At 40.7% G+C, this 17,885-nt stretch overlaps 1 protein-coding gene across 11 annotated transcripts in view; it reads right to left on the bottom strand.

Moving 5' to 3' along the window:
- Positions 1-15,363, bottom strand: part of LOC120718983 (deoxynucleoside triphosphate triphosphohydrolase SAMHD1-like) — a 159,471-nt gene extending 144,108 nt beyond the window's left edge. For 2 of the 11 annotated variants that reach the window (XM_040007780.1, XM_040007784.1), the window contains exon 1: positions 15,220-15,358. In XM_040007780.1, coding sequence (XP_039863714.1) covers positions 15,220-15,271 — 52 coding nt within the window. In that variant the 5' untranslated portion in view covers positions 15,272-15,358. Of the gene's footprint in view, positions 1-14,243; positions 14,338-15,219 lie in introns of those variants that run through there. The other 9 variants (XM_040007788.1, XM_040007787.1, XM_040007790.1 and 6 more) reach the window with 8 other exon arrangements.
- Between the last annotated feature and the right edge of the window lie 2,522 nt (positions 15,364-17,885).

Genomic DNA, 17,885 nt, shown 5'->3' with positions numbered 1-17,885 from the left:
AACTCTTTTGCAAGAATATCAGATTAGTCAATTAACTGGTCTAAATCTACAGTCCTTCCGATTAATTGCTCCTTCCATAATTCTTCTTCTACACCACTGCAATCGGGAAATATAAAATATTTAGGTATTAATGTTTCTCCCAAGCTTGCAGATGTAACTAAATTAAACCATATCCCACTGTTAAAGAAAGTAGAAGGCGATCTGGCTAGATGGAAATGTCTACCCATATCACTCATGGGAAGGGTTGCCGCTATAAAAATGATGGTCTTACCAAAAATCAATTATTTACTCTCAATGATCCCAACTAAATTGCCACAAGATTGGTTCAGATCTCTAGATTCATATATGTCCAAATTCCTTTGGAAAAATAAACCCCCACGTATAAGCTTAAAATCACTACAAAAGACCAAGGATAAAGGAGGATTAGAACTACCTAACTTTCAGCACTACTTCTAAGCCAACAGGCTTCAATTTATCTCAGGATGGCTAAAACATACCTTCTTAGACAAACCTTGGCTAGATGTAGAACAAGCACTTTGCAATAATCTAGAGATTTCAGACCTACAATTTATCAGCTCAAACATCCAATGACATGAATGCTTCAAAAGCATCAGCTCTTCTCTGACAGCATGGTGGGAGTTTCTAAAATTGACAGCGTCTTCATTAATCCCATGCAAACGTACACCTATCTGGAACAACCCTGACATATTACAAAACAATAATATGATAAACTTTCCAGACTGAAGTGGTAAAGGAATCAAATACTTAGAACAAATATTAGAAGGAACAGAATTTATTCCATTTGACAGACTAGTTACACAATATGGGATCAACAAGAAAATTTTTTTAGAATATCAACAAATTAAATCCAAAGTAAAAAAGAAATTTAAACCCGGTCAATTTGAACTACAAACACCACCAAGTGTGGTACAATTTCTTACTCTTAAAACCCCAGAATTACTTTCCAAAATATACAGAATATAGGGCTGGGTGATATGGCCTAAAATCCATATCACGGTAAAATTTGAAGCATGTGTGGTTCTTTCTCCTCTGCTCTTCTCCCTGTATACCAACTGCTGCACCTCCACCCACCAGTCTGTCAAGCTAATCAAGTTTGCAGATGACACCACCGTTATTGGACTCATCTCGGACGGAGATGAGTCTGCCTACAGGAGGGAGGTTGAACGTCTGGTGTCCTGGTGCAGCCACAACAACCTGGTGCTGAATGCCCAGAAGACAGTGGAGATTATTGTGGACTTCAGGAAGCACACAGCTCCACTCCCCCCCCATCATCCTGTCTGACACCCCCATCACCTCTGTGGACTCATTCCGCTTCCTGGGTACCACCATCACTCAGGACCTGAAGTGGGAGCCCACCATCACCTCCGTCATTAAGAAAGCCCAGCAGAGGATGTACTTCCTGAGGCAGCTGAAGAAATTCAACCTGCCAACACAGACGATGATGCAATTCTACACTGCAATCATCGAGTCCATCCTCACCTCCTCCATCACCGTGTGGTACGCTGGAGCCACTATCAGGGACAAACAGAGTCTGCAGCGTGTCGTGCCCTCTGCTGAGAAGGTGATTGGTTGCAGACTCCCATCTCTGCAGGACCTGTACACCTCCAGGACACTGGGGCGTGCAGCTCGGATCTCAGCTGACCAGGACCGGCCCTAACCAATCTGGCGCCCTAGGCAAGATTTTAGGTGGCGCCCCCCTACATCGGCAGTGTAGTGTATGTACTCACAAGAAACCGAATAGCTTTGTCTTTGACCTTTTTTTTTTTTTACTTAAAGAAAGCAAATTCACAATCAGAATAATTAACAAGATAAAAAAATATATGAATAAATAAATGAATACAAAAAATAAAAAATGAATATATGAAATACAATAAATTTTACATACATAAACACAATAAAACGTGTCAACAAGTTGGATAAAATAAGTTAAAAATACAATATAAATAAGGCACTGCACAAAACAAGATATTAAATAAACCAGTATGACTTTAACAACTATATTACAAAAAAGGGGATCCTACAGAGTTCTCTAGTTGTGCTTTTTAATACTGCATTAACTAGAATGACTTACAAATTACTGTACACCACCCCCTCATCAACCTTACATCACCTGCTACAGCCTTACTCTCCAAGTCTTTCTTGCAGCAAAGTCATCTACAACATCATCATATGACAACTGATTTGAGACCACATGATTTATGCTTATGATGGAAAGTCCACTGAGACGTTCTTGCATCATAGTAGATCTCAGGTAGGTTTTAATGAGTTTGAGCTTAGAGAAGCTTCTTTCAGCAGCAGCCACTGTAACAGGAAGAGTGGCAAAGATTCTTAGAGCAACCCACATGTTGGGGTAAATTTGAAGAGAGGAGTATGTGACACCACTGAGTATTAAAGTCCAATAATAAAAACATATGATTCCAGGAATAAAATGAAATGATTTAATATAAATGAAAAACCAAAGAGTTATATGTATGATGTTAACTGATATGCAAATTAGATTAGATTCAATTTATTGTCATCATTACAGTGAAATGCTGAATAGCAGAATGCAAAGTAACAGTATAATATCATATGAGAATGGTATGTTATGATTATCTTTGACCGAATCACAGCAGTGCTCATATTAAAAAAACAGCATTCCCTCTCATGTGATATTGCTTAATTAACATTAATGATGTGCACTTTAACAACTAAGCTTACAACTATAATATATACAGGGGTGGAAAAGTGACTATTACCTGCAGGGTAAACGTTAGCTAACTAGAAGGCAATAACAATGTAAACAAAAAACACCTAACTTAAAAGATGAATACAAATGAGGAATGGTGGTAAAGGTGGGAGTACTGTAATTACCTAACATTACATTATTATTTTCCATAACAATTTAGCCCCCTCCACAATATTAACTGACGTTAAAACAGTTGTCCCGTTGTCCCATGTCTGTCCCGTTTGTAGCAACTGAAAATAAAATAAATTCATAATTATAATAAAGGTCAATCAAATGGACCAATATGGCAAGGCCATGATGATCCACTTGGTAAAATAAATCTGCTTGGCATCTTTCTTAGCCTTAAGACAACAATTCTGATGGCTATAGATCCAAACGGGACACAAAAACAAAAAAAAAAACAAAAAACAAACAAACAGTTAACTAGCTATTTATTGATTAGCAATTAGCGAATCATGTAACATTAGCTTAATGCTAAAAATTTAGGTTACTATCACATTCAGACAAATAATTTCATGTAGGCTAACGTTACCTACCTCTGTCTTTTTCTTGTTTCTCCTCCTCTTCTTTTCTCTTTTTTCTTCCCTGGGCACCTGACAGTTTTGTCCTTTTTGACATCTTGTGTTGATTTTTTGATGTGGTGACGTCCAAAAGGAACCATGATACGGGAAGGGAGGGGGCGCACCGTGCGGGGAGGGGGGTGGGGGGTGGGTGGGCGTAATGTTGTAACAAATAAAATTTCTATTAAATAATCTTTACTTTGCATTTTAATTAACGTGGGATTATTTTTTGTATTTAGAAATAATAGTACCAACTTTTTTTTTTCTTCAACATTTGTGGCACTGGCGTGGCGACCCCTGATGGACGGCGCCCTTAGCATTTGCCTATACGGCCTATGCCACGGGCCGGCCCTGCAGCTGACCCTTCTCACCCTGGACACAGTCTGTTTGACCTGCTCCCCTCAGCAGAGGCGGAGCCAGACATTTGAAACACCCGGGGCTTAGCCCAAAAGGGTAGTATGCATGTGGGATTTTTTTTTTTTTTTTTGGGGGGGGGGGTAGAAATGACTGAAAGATTAATTGGCTTTGTTTTGAGTTTTGTTCAAAAAAGAATGACTTCATATAGGGAAAAATATATATCACATGTGCAGGACACCTTAAACTAGTTTTTTAATTAAGCAGCAAGGCAGAACAAACGAGGACTAAGCCCCAATTCAACCAGACCTGGTTGAATTCGTCCTGAATTAAAACAGGACTACAACAGTTCAAAATCAGGACTACTTGGGACTTAACCAAGACAGAACCAGAATCAGAACTAGATGATAGTAGCACTAAAAATCATCATAGACCTGCACTACACTTATTTTTTAATTCTACCAAAGTACAATATTTAGATTGAGAAAAGTTAATATAATTATTTAGCCTTGTTGCGCAAACAAGCTGCATAACTTAATAAATACAGAATTTGAAAAATAACAAACCTAAAAAGAAACACTAGGTACGAGATACATGAGTACCTATGATACGGTGATACTTTTGGTAAACAACCGTTTGACTAACATGTGTGTCTCACCAGCTCTTGTTCATCTCTGTTCTGTTCTCATTCTCCTCTCCCTCTCTCTCTCCCTCTCTGTTCCTCTCTCTCCCTCTTTGTGCTGACAATCATCAAATCTACAGTTGAAACCAGATATTTACAAACTCTTCAGATCAAAACACTTTTTTAATTGTAACATCAAATCAGACTAAATGTTTTTTTTTATATTGATAAATATAAAAAAACATATTTGTTAACTTTAAGAGTAAAGAGAGAAACTATCTGTATTTCTTAACTGCAAATGGCACCAAATTGTATTCAAACTTGAGCCACACTTATGGAGCTCCACAATTCTTTTCCTGGTGTTTTGGTTGATATCTCTTGATTTTCCCATTTCAAATTAACAGGCTCTGTGTTTTGCCTTATATGCATCCACAGCTGTGCCACCAATTTACTCACATGGACTCTACTAACCAATCAGAAGCCTCTTCAGCTCAGAATGGAATCGTCTGGAGTTTTCTTATTAATTAACAATAAACAGTGTACATGTACTCCTAAATTTGATGAAAGAGATAAAAATAGAAGCTCTGTCTCTTTTTATTCTGACATTTAACTAATTCAAAATATATTTCAATATTTATCTAAAACAAAAGTTTACTCTAAATTGAGGTTGTACAGTAAAAATGTTTTATGTTTTCTCCCTAAAGTGTATGTAAATATCTGGTTACAAATATGAATATCCTGCTGTGTACTGAAATCCCTCTTGTTTTGCATAGAAATATACTGAACACCATACAAAGCATAATATATAAAATAACATTTACCTGAGTTTTTTCTTTGAAAGAACCCTCTAATGTCCATTCTTATATTTCAGTGCATTACTGAAACCGATTTAGTCGGGGAGGGTAAGAACTGAAAATATGAAATAAACACACGTAAGCTAAGACTCTCTAAGGAAAAAAAAAAAAAAAAAAAAAGCATTTGTTCGGCTTTTCATTTCGCCATTTGTTGATTCACTTGAAGAGCGAGTAACGTAATATTGGTCAAGTGATCAGTTTGATATCAATCTTTCGTGATGCACCGTCATATTTACATTATTTGTACGGTATGAATGATTTGCTTTGGTACCTGGTCAAACTTAAGCTCTCCTAGTATGGCTGGCTCCGTTTCCCCAACAGCGCACTCACAGGGGGCAGCTGCCCCGCCCCCTCGCTCAGTCGCTTAGTGCCTGAGCTCGGATCATACCAATATCAGGGGGGGTTCACGCACAGTCGTAAATTCCCACAGTGTGCACTATGTGCTTCGAATATTGTGTGTACTTTTTGTTTTTATACAGTTGTCAGCCAGGCATCTAACTATGAAAAAATTACACTCCAAAAGACCCCGGGCTTCTGACAAAAAGACCCGGGCTTAAGCCCAGTAAGCCACCCCCACGCTCCGCCCCTGCCCCTCAGGCAGGAGGCTCCAGTCCATTCGCACCAGAACCTCTCGCCATAAGAACAGTTTCTTCCCCTCTGCTGTCGGACACATGAACAATAACCATATGACTGTTCCCACCACTAACACATGACCCTACGCTGTGTTCACTGCATCATTCCATGTTTGTCACTGATCATCACCTGCACTCATGTATATATCTATCCACTTAGCACTTTTAATTCTTATTCTTATTTTTATATTTTTATGACAGTATGTTTGCACTGAAGCACCGCAGCAATTTCCTAATGTTGTAAACCTGCTCAACATTTGGCAATAAAACCCTTTCTGATTCTGATTCTGATTCTGATGCATGTCGTGATACAGTATATTCTTTTCTTTTATTTACACACTACAGGGAGAGCAGAATTATTAGGCAAATGAGTATTTTTTCCACATCATCCTCTTCATGCATGTTGTCTTACTCCAAGCTGTATAGGCCCAAAAGCCTACTACCAATTAAGCATATTAGGTGATGTGCATCTCTGTAATGAGAAGGGGTGTGGTCTAATGACATCAACACCCTATATCAGGTGTGCATAATTATTAGGCAATGTCTTTTCCTTTGGCAAAATGGGTCAAAAGAAGGACTTGACAGGCTCAGAAAAGTCAAAAATAGTGAGATATCTTGCAGAGGGATGCAGCAGTCTCAAAATTGCAAAGCTTCTGAAGCATGATCATCGAACAATCAAGTATTTCATTCAAAATAGTCAACAGGGTCGCAAGAAGCGTGTGGAAAAACCAAGGTGCAAAATAACTGCCCATGAACTGAGAAAAGTCAAGCGTGCAGCTGTCAAGATGCCACTTGCCACCAGTTTGGCCATATTTCAGAGCTGCAACATCACTGGAGTGCCCAAGAGCACAAGGTGTGCAATACTCAGAGACATGGCCAAGGTAAGAAAGGCTGAAAGACGACCACCACTAAACAAGACACACAAGCTGAAATGTCAAGACTGGGCCAAGAAATATCTCGAGACTGATTTTTCTAAAGTTTTATGGACTGATGAAATGAGAGTGAGTCTTGATGGGCCAGGTGGATGGGCCCGTGGATGGATTGGTAATGGGCAGAGAGCTCCAGTCCGACTCAGACGCCAGCAAGGTGGAGGTGGAGTACTGGTTTGGGCTGGTATCATCAAAGATGAGCTTGTGGGGCCTTTTCGGGTTAAGGATGGAGTCAAGCTCAACTCCCAGTCCTACTGCCAGTTTCTGGAAGACACCTTCTTCAAGCAGTGGTACAGGAAGAAGTCTGCATCCTTCAAGAAAAACATGATTTTCATGCAGGACAATGCTCCATCACACGCGTCCAAGTACTCCACAGCGTGGCTGGCAAGAAAGGGTATAAAAGAAGAAAAACTAATGACATGGCCACCTTGTTCACCTGATCTGAACCCCATCGAGAACCTGTGGTCCATCATCAAATGTGAGATTTACAAGGAGGGAATACAGTACACCTCTTTGAACAGTGTCTGGGAGGCTGTAGTTGCTGCTGCACGCAATGTTGATGGTGAACAGATCAAAACACTGACAGAATCCATGGATGGCAGGCTTTTGAGTGTCCTTGCAAAGAAAGGTGGCTATATTGGTCGCCGATTTGTTTTTGTTTTGTTTTTGAATGTCAGAGATGTATATTTGTGAATGTGGAGATGTTACTGTATATTGGTTTCACTGGTAAAAATAAATAATTGAAATGGGTATATATTTGTTTTTTGTTAAGTTGCCTAATAATTATGCACAGTAATAGTCACCTGCACACACAGATATCCCCTTAAAATAGCTAAAACTAAAAACTACTTCAAAAAACATTCAGCTTTGACATTAATGAGTTTTTTGGGTTCATTGAGAACATGGTTGTTGTTCAATAATAAAATTATTCCTCAGAAATAAAACTTGCCTAATAATTCTGAAATCCCTGTATATGTCAGGTTGGGTATCAGACTCCACCTCTCTAGGGACATCTCAGGCCCTCCAAGGTATGGAGGCCTATCTCCCCTCACCACTTCCCCTACCAGTGGCAGACGCCCTCAGACATCGGTGAATTGGTGGTTCTTTGTGTCCGGGGATGGGCGTCCAGGTACACACCCGCTCACTCCTGGTGGCTGCTTGTCGGAGCCTGGAGCCTGGGGCTCGCTCGGCCCACTTCGGGGGTGGGGTGCCCCAGCCTCTGGGCCTGGGGCTCGGTCACTCTGGCACAACTGGCTGCCGGCGGAGCTCACGGGCACGTCACTGCAACCCCCCCTGGCTTCTGCTCCGCGGCTGCTGAGTGACCCCTCATCTGGGGATCTCCTCAGCTCTTTCCAGGATAGTGGCACAGTTGCCTCTTCGTTGGTCTTCCTTGGTCTCTTGTGTTCTGAGGGCCTCTGGATGTCTGGAGCCTTGATCTCCTCCATACCTGCTTCATGCCCTGGAGGACGGGGCTATGGCCCCCCACACCCTCTAGCAGATCATTACATGAAGGAACCTTTTAAATTCAAGCGCGCTCATGCTCACAGGTGTACACACAGGTGCTCACACACACAAACTACACCCTTTTTGGCTCCTACCTCAAAGCACACTGTGCACTGTCGATCTTACGTGCTGCACAATAATGTTTAATATTTAGTATTTACTGTTATATTCACATAGATCATTGCGATGATGTTGTTTAATATGTTGCTCTTTTTTTCTCTCTCTGCTTGTTTTCTCTTTTTTCTTTCTTAACAGGTGATCCAGGTGATTGATTGACTGATATATGTATTTTTCGTCTGCTTATTTTGTTGGTTTTTGTTTTTTGCCCTTTATCACCGTTCCTCTTCCCCACTGTTTTTGTTTCCCTCTTTCTTTCTCCACTTTCTTTTCCCCAGTCAAGTCTGTTCCGTATTTAACAAGTGACAATAAAAAAAACAAAAAACAATAAAAGGTGAATCAAATAGACCAATACGGCAAGGCTGGAATAGTCGATTTGGTAAAGTAAATCTGTTGGGCATCTTTCTTCGCCTTTAGACAATAATTCTGATGGCAAAAGAGCCAAACGGGACAGGCAAAAAAAAAAAAAAACATTCAAGGAAGGATGCTTAAAAATTGTCATTTTTAAAATTTTACCCTCAATGGAGAAGGAGGCTAGAGGGCAAGATCAAAGTAGCACGGAGGGAGGTTAGCCAACTAACGGAGTTGCAGAAAGGTGCGACAAAGAAGGTGCATAAGAAATTCAGCAAGCTGTCCATACCTGAGGCCTTGGAAACTGCCAAGCAAAGACTCACAGCCTTGGCCAGCCGCTTGAGGAGGTACACCACAGAGATAGAAGGCAGTAGAATAAACCAGCTGTTCTCCACAGAACCAGCAAAGGTGTACTCTCAGTGGCAAGGGAACAATAATAATAAGAGAACAGCACCACCAAGGCTGGAGACGGAGCAATACTGGAAGAGCATATGGGAGAAGGACGCAACCCATAACGGCAATGCTCAGTGGCTAGTGGATCTGAGGGCAGACCACAGCGACCTCCCTGAACAGGGTCCAGTAACCATCACAGTGGCAGATATCCAAGAAAGGGTCTCCAGTATGAAGAGTTGGACAGCACCAGGGCCCGACATGGTTCACGCCTACTGGCTAAAGATGCTGACTGCACTCCACAAGCGTCTGGCAGCACAAATGAACCAGCTGCTAGTTAACGAGAGACACCCGGAATGGCTAACCGACGGTTGGACGGTCCTGATCCCCAAGGACCCCAAGAAGGGACCGGTCCCCTCCAACTACCGACCAATAACCTGCCTCAGTACTACATGGAAGCTCCTGTCAGGCATCATATCGGCTAAGATGAACAGGCACATGGGTCAATACATGAGCAGGACACAGAAAGGAATTGGCAAGAATACCAGAGGCGCAAAACACCAGCTACTGGTAGACAGAACAGTCAGCCGAGACTGCAAGACCAGATTGACCAACCTGTGCACTGCCTGGATTGATTACAAGAAGGCCTATGACTCAATGCCCCACAGCTGGATACTGGAATTCCTAGAATTGTACAAGATCAATGGGACCCTAAGAGCCTTCATCAGGAACTCAATGGGGATGTGGCGTACAACACTAGAGGCCAACTCCAAGCCTATAGCACAAGTCACCATCAAGTGCGGGATCTACCAAGGAGATGCTCTGTCCCCACTGCTGTTCTGCATAGGCCTGAACCCCCTCAGTGAGATCATTAACAAGACTGGCTACGGATACCGACTACGGAACGGAGCAGTTGTCAGCCACCTCCTGTACATGGATGACATCAAGCTGTATGCCAAGAGTGAACGAGACATCGATTCACTGATCCACACTACCAGGCTATACAGCAATGACATTGGAATGTCGTTCGGACTGGAGAAGTGTAGTCGGATGGTAACAAAGAGAGGGAAGGTAGTCAGAACTGAGGGTATTGAACTACCAGAAGGCAACATTGCAGACATAGAGGACAGTTACAAGTACCTGGGGATCCCGCAGGCGAATGGGAACAATGAAGAGGCCGCTAAAAAAGCTGCAACCACCAAGTACCTGCAGAGGGTCAGGCAAGTCCTGAGGAGTCAGGTGAATGGTAAGAACAAGATCAGGGCCATCAATACGTACGCCCTGCCCGTGATCAGGTACCCTGCTGGGGTAATAGGCTGGCGAAAGGAGGAGATAGAAGCCACTGACATCAAGACAAGAAAGCTCCTTACCATGCATGGAGGGTTTCACCCCAAGTCCAGCACCCTGAGGCTGTACGCTAAGCGGAAGGAAGGGGGCCGGGGACTGGTGAGTGTCAGCACCACAGTCCAGGATGAGACAACGAACATCCAAGAATACATTGGGAAGATGGCCCCAACTGACCGAGTGCTCAGTGAATACCTCAGGCAGCAGAAACCCAAGAAAGAGGAGGGAGACGAGGAACCATCATGGAAGGACAGGCCCCGCATGGTATGTACCACCGGCAGATAGAGGAGGTGGCTATTATCCAGAAATCCTACCAGTGGCTGGACAAAGCTGGACTGAAAGACAGCACAGAGGCACTAATCATAGCAGCACAAGAACAAGCTCTGAGTACAAGATCCATAGAGGCTGGGGTCTATCACACCAGGCAAGACCCCAGGTGCAGGCTGTGTAAAGATGCCCCAGAGACAATCCAGCACATAACAGCAGGGTGCAAGATGCTAGCAGGCAAGGCATACATGGAACGCCATAACCAAGTGGCCGGCATAGTGTACAGGAACATCTGTGCCGAGTATAACCTGGAAGTCCCGAGGTCAAAATGGGAGATGCCCCCAAGGGTGGTGGAGAATGACCGAGCTAAGATCCTGTGGGACTTCCAGATACAGACGGACAAAATGGTGGTGGCTAACCAACCGGACATAGTGGTGGTAGACAAACAGAAGAAGACGGCCGTAGTGATCGACGTAGCGGTTCCGAATGACAGCAATATCAGGAAGAAGGAACACGAGAAGCTGGAGAAATACCAAGGGCTCAGAGAAGAGCTCGAGAGGATGTGGAGGGTGAAGGTAACGGTGGTCCCCGTGGTAATCAGAGCACTAGGTGCGGTGACTCCCAAGCTAGGCGAGTGGCTCCACCAGATCCCGGGAATAACATCAGAGATCTCGGTCCAGAAGAGCGCAGTCCTGGGAACAGCTAAGATACTGCGTAGAACCCTCAAGCTCCCAGGCCTCTGGTAGAGGACCCGAGCTTGAAGGATAAACCGCCCGCAGGGGCGTGCTGGGTGTTATATATATATATATATATATATATATATATATATATATATATATATATATATGAGGCTCTAAAACCAAGTTAAAGCTGAAAGTACAAACATCACTAATGTCACACAGTTTGCCGACATGTGGCCAACAGCAATGTTTTAATGTTCCTCGTTATTAAACATTCGCGCATAAATAAGTGACATCATATTCAATTACTTTTGACAGTTCACTCTTCAGCTGCTCCCTTCTGCCGTATTTTGCAGCAAAATTATCCACACCCACCGCCGCGCTATGAATTGTGGGATATATGGGACCACGCTTGATATTTGGGGAAATCAATGGCACATTTGGAGTATGCATTTGAAGTACACTTTGAATTGGGACAGCCGTCGTCACGTGGCGGTGACGTAATCGCACTTAAAATGCGTACTTCAAGCGTGCAGACCCTGAATTGGGACACAGCCAATATGCGTACTTGTACGTTCTTGCGTTCTTGTGTACTCGTGATATGTCATCAGCTGGAGACCAAGTACTGTTCTAATTCAAAGTACGCATGAAGCCGAGAACACAAAAAATTCCCGGAGGTGCTCTTGCTCCACCTATTTTATCGAGTATCCATCAGTGTGGACTTGTGTTTACTTGGTACAGCTAAATATCCCAGAATGCATTTCGTCCAAATCCCAAATGCAGCAATGGCGGGGGAGGAGCGCAGCTACAAACTTTTAAATATTACTCTTTATGGGTCGCAAAATGAACTTTTACGTTATTTTCAAGTGTAAGCTTCAAATATCTGCTCGATTTATCAAGATATCATATATTTCCAAATGTGCTCCGACGTTTTCAGAGACGTCTGTTACCCACCAGCTCCATAGCAGACCGGAAGGTCGAGGATCACGAGATCGGCGGACTCCCGGCACATCGTTTTCAACCCCCCCGCGGTCTTTCGCTACTCAGGTTAAACATGATATATAAGTCTCTTAGATAACTTCGAAATGTTAATGCTTGGTTTATTTCAGTGTTTCTATTTGTTCCTGAGTAAATCGGCTTGGCTGAGATATATTTTAATTCAGGAGGAAACATTTTCACTGCTAACAAAAACAGCATGTTAATACGTGGAGATTCTAAAGACTGCTTCAAAATGATCAGATTATATTTTAAATATTTGTTCAGTTCTCTTCCAAACCCCAGCATCTGTCTATTGTAATTTTTGATGTGTCCACTAATGTAAAAATAAAGTGTTCTAACATCTCACCTGTTTGTTTATATTAAGGCATACATGTACATTATTTTTGCTACTGAGGTTAAACATGATATATAAGTCACTTAGATCACTTCTAAATGTTAATGTTTGGTTTATTTCAGTGTTTTATTTGTTCTGAGTAAATCGGTTTGGATGTGATTAAAGTTAAGCTTCATAACATATTAATCACAGTTAAATTAAGAGGGGACGGCAGTAAAAACTCTGGACCTGTGACATCATCAGGTACGCTGGTGTCCCAATTGTACAAATCGCGAGTTCGTGTTCACGTTCTCGGCAAGTCCATACTCACATGCGTTCTCGACAGGTATGGACTCACCGAGAACGAACTCGCGTACTTGAGAATTGAGAAAGGGCCCCTATTTGTTCATGCTACGATTCAGCACAGGAAGGGAGGGGGTGAGTGAGTGAGTGATTCGTTCATGCTACGATTCTGTTAGTATGTTAGCAGAGTGATGCTACTGTGAACTGATGAGCTATTGTCTTGATGTGAGTTTCCACTCAGGGCTTTTTCTTCCAGTTCAGAGCAGAAATTTTTTTGTTAAGAAACTGGCTGTTGTTTTTTTTTTTTTTCCACAATTTTAATTATCAGCTAGATATATTTCTATGAAATTAGTTTGCTAACAGCAACAGGGATGAGTCAGTGAATAAGTCAGTTGAGCTTGTGAATCATGATTCACGAGTCAGTAAAGTGATTCTCGAGTATTGAACGATTCGTTCATGATTCACACATCACTAAAGAGAGGTGGTGAGAGAGTCTGGATCCACAACTCTGTGGATCAAGAAGCTGTACCAAAAGGAACAATTATGCAATTTTGTATGATGTGTGGAATTAACATAGTCAATTTTTTGAAATAGTCAATACTGAGCTGAAATAGCATTTCTACAATTCTGTTGACTTTGACTTATTTGAGTTTTATAGTGACTGATTGTTTGTTTTTTTCATAATAAAGTTGAAAAAAAAAATGTTTTGTTCACTGCAGGAACCATAAATTCTTCTTTTTGTAACTTTGATTTTTTTTTCCTTCTGAACACAAAATGTTTTAAGAATGGTTGACATTATATCAAAAACTTAACAAAAGACAAAATGGAACTATGCAGAAATTCCAACACTAACTCACTCACAAAGTATACTATTATATATTGTACATATATTTATTAGTTTCAGATTAGCCATTCTTGTATTTTGCTTGTTTACGTTATTGTATTTTGCACAACTCTGTTGCTTGTGAAGCTCGCACACAAGAATTTCACTCACATGTACTGTACCAATGTACCTGCACATGTGATGTGACAATAAAAGTGATTTGATTTGATTTAAAGATGCAGTGAACAAAAAAATTAAATAAGAACATTAAAGATGGAAACATTTTGCCAAATGTACTTTACATTATACCTGCATCTTTTTCCTTTTTTAAAAAACTTCCTGCTTTCTTACTAACATTGTATTGATAACATGTTATACTCATAAGACCAGTCATTTTAATAACTGCCATATAAAACCTTAAACTGAAGGATCTTACATGTAAAGTTTAATTACCTTGGCAATGGCGACGAACATTAGTCTGCACAAAAACAATGTCTCTGTTACTGATGTCAAGTTCTGACTCCTATGCACTTCAAGCTCTCCTCCTTATAATAAGATGTATTTGGTGTTTAATCTCTGCCCCTGTGTTTTCTGTCTTTTTTATTTGTGTATGTGTATCTATGGCTGTGGTGTTTACATCACTGCTGCAATAGCTGTGTATAGGATTTAGTGTGCTGTATATTTAGAAACATAATATTGCTTTCTTAATTACAGTTGTGTATTTGTCAGCTTAGAAGAACCCCCCCTCCTCCCATATCTACACAGTAAGTCCATCAGTCACGTTGAACCTCCTACATTGGACCATATTTGTAGTGTAGCCCAGTGAGACAAAGAAACCCTGGCACTGAGAAAAGGCTGTTTTACATTTAAGTTGCAGCCAGTGTAGGATTTGTGCAGCAGGCAGGAAAAGGACCCAAATGCAGACTCACGGAAGCAGGACTTAAACTCACAAATACAGCTTTATTTGCTGAAAGGAAAAAATACAGCACTATTCTGGGACATGTATAAAACAAAACACATGAGGAGGCCCACAGGGAGACACACAGCCATAAGTTTGGTTACCAATGCAAGAGTAAAGGAAAACACAGGGCTAACATACACCAGGGAGTGATCAGGCACCGGGCAACGGGAGGGAAACACAGCTGGGACTAATTAAACATGACAGGACAGCGAGGAAGCAAAACAGAATACACTGACATGAGATGAAGAATTGTCAGAGGGTACACGAAGACAAGCGTGACAACATGAGGAACACGAGAAAGGCAAAATAACAGAAAATAACTTTTTGCTTTCTTAATAAAATTGTATTGATAATATGTTATACTCAGCGGATCAATCATTTTAATACATACAGACCTGTGATAACTGCCATTTAAAACCTTAAACTGAAGGATCTTACATGTAATAGTCTGATGTGTGTGTTAATTACCTTGGCAATGGCTATGAACTTCAGTCTTCAAGCGTGACAACACGAGGAACATGAGAAAGGCAAAATTACAGAAACCAAAATCCTAGGACTAAAAATATAACACAAGCAGAACCAAAACCCATGAAATATAATAATCAACAAATATAACTAAAACACATGCAAACACTGGGTTGCAGACCCAGTACTGTGACAGAATTTGCCAAAAAGGTGATGGGTTGGAACAAACGAGGACGACATTGCTGCTGTTAAAGCTACGAATACCGCTTTGGAAACAAAGTTGGAGACACTAACACGCAAGGTAGAAGAGCTGGAGAATAATAGCCGAAGAAATAATATTTGCTTGGTGGGCCTCCTTGAAGGAGAAGAGGGGAAAGATATGTGTGGATTCCTAACTAATTAATATACTAAAAATGTAAATTTTGCCAAAATATCTTTACCTTTTTTAATCAATACTTGCAAAAACTATTCCGAAACTTTATTTGGAATAACAGAAGACCAAGACTCAGAATCTCATTACTATACCTTCCTTATGAAAGAGGGGGTTTACAACTTCCAAATAGTGGTACTTCTGGGCTGCTCAAATCAGAGCGGCAATGTTTTATTTTGTTAATGAGCAGACTCCAGTGTGGGTTTCTATGGAGTCTACAGAATCAAAATTCCCCCTAACATATATCTTTACTCAGCTGACAGGAAGACACTAAATAAGCAAACTAAGAACCCCTTTTTGAAAAACACTATATTGATCTGGTTTGAAACACATAACTACTTGGGAGAAATGTTACAACTGTCTAGGTTTACTCCGATATTTGGAAATAACAACTTTCCTCCTGGTAGGGCGGATGCAGGCTTTAAATTTTGGTTCGATCAAGGTATAAGAAAAGTGTCTTATACATTTAGGAATAATACTCTTATGTCTTTTGAACAACTTAGAAGTACTTTTTCTATTCCTGTCAAACATTTTTTAAAATTTCTTCAATTAAGAAATTTTATCTTAACCACACAAGGTAACAGCTTAGAAATCCCCACCTACTCCTCTCTAGAGAATCATGTAGAACCGGTTAAAACCAATAAATAAATGTTTTTTAAAAAAGTGACAGGTATTTAGTTTTAGCCGTAGCCACCAGTTCCTACTCGCTGGTCCTTTAAGCCTCAGGGCTGCCAATCTTTCACTTTTCACCCAAGCCCTCTCTCCAGCCTTCTCAGTCATTTGCTTTTACTGTTTGCCACCAACAGCAGATCATCCACAGAAATTTTGCCTCATATTGGTGTATTTTTGTGATTGTGACATCGTGCTAATTTACCTGCTTAGTAAATCTTAGAAAAAATGCCTTAATAAAATTGTAGTTTTCTAATTTAGCAAGGTACGTGATACAATGTGAAGTAAAGGGAAAAACAAAAAAATCAGCAACAATATGCTAGTTGTGCTTTAGGGTGGGATAAACACGTTTACTGAAGTGTGTACTAAAGCTTTTATTTCTCACTAACTTATCACTGGCTGGAAATTTGGACAAATCTGCTTTGAAAACCTGCTTTTTAATTTTTTGTTAGGTAAACTGCAGCAGGGCATTCCTCCCAGTTAGGACCCTCTGGGTCTCACTGTTATTGCGCATGAGTGTGTTAAATTCTCTCTTTAGAAAACCGATCCAACCCAAGCCATGGGAGCTAACACTCTCATCCAATGAGCAAAAACTCCAATATACAGTCAGTGAACTGGAGGTGGTCAAATATTAGGTGTATTTATTTTTGGAAATGTAATTTATAAAATGGAACAGTTAATCAGTATTTTCAAAGGCAAGAAATAAAGACTGGAGGAGTAAAGAAGTTAGGAAATTATGAACTTGATGAGGAAATGTGTATTTTCAGGGCTAGGGTTAACCAGATAAGCTTTCCTGTCACACCCAATCCCATTTTAAAAGCCTCTGTGGTATGCTTAATGGAGCAGCAGCCTAAAGTTCCTCAATCATCATCCTTGGCTAATTCTTATTTGTTTTGATTGATTCATGATCACCTGATTGTAAATATTACTGTAATCCACAGTCCATGATTGCTTCTCTTTAGCCCACTGTAACATTGTTTTCTTCGGATTAGGTGTTAGTGCTGTATGTAGATTTTTTATTTGTGTATGGACTTTTGTGTACTTCGGTGGTAATATCACCTTCTGCTTTTGCTGTGACATCCTCCAAGGTGACCTTTGTTTTGCTTTCTGTTGTTCGATGTCTTCAGTGGAGGTCAATTTCCTATGTGTTGATTTTGATCCAGTTTAGTGATGGGATTTCCGGCTCTTTTTAGAGATCCGGCTCTTTCGATTCGGCTCACTAAAAAGAGCCGGCTCTTCAGATTGTTTTGTTGCTTTAATTAATTTATTATTAACAATAATATAAAATTATGCACAAAAGGAATTACTAACGTAAAAAAAAGTGGTTTTATTTATATATGTTTATATATAAATATATGCGGTGGCACCTAGAGACAAAACACGTACAAACTCCAAAACACATTTCTAGCATGAACTGAACTTCCAAAGCAAAGCTACTAGATCACTTAAATTACACAATTGAAAGCATGTATGTATTGTTTGTGTATTCATACACAAGCACTCATATATATTCAAATAATTTAAAAAAAAAGTTCATTTACTTGTTACTACCACACATCAAATCCGGTCG

The sequence above is a fragment of the Simochromis diagramma genome, unplaced genomic scaffold (assembly GCF_900408965.1).
Source record: "Simochromis diagramma unplaced genomic scaffold, fSimDia1.1 OVJJ01000545.1, whole genome shotgun sequence".
Lineage (NCBI taxonomy): Eukaryota > Metazoa > Chordata > Actinopteri > Cichliformes > Cichlidae > Simochromis > Simochromis diagramma.
The sequence above is the reverse complement of the archived record's forward strand: the minus strand, read 5'-3'. Positions and strand labels throughout refer to the sequence as shown.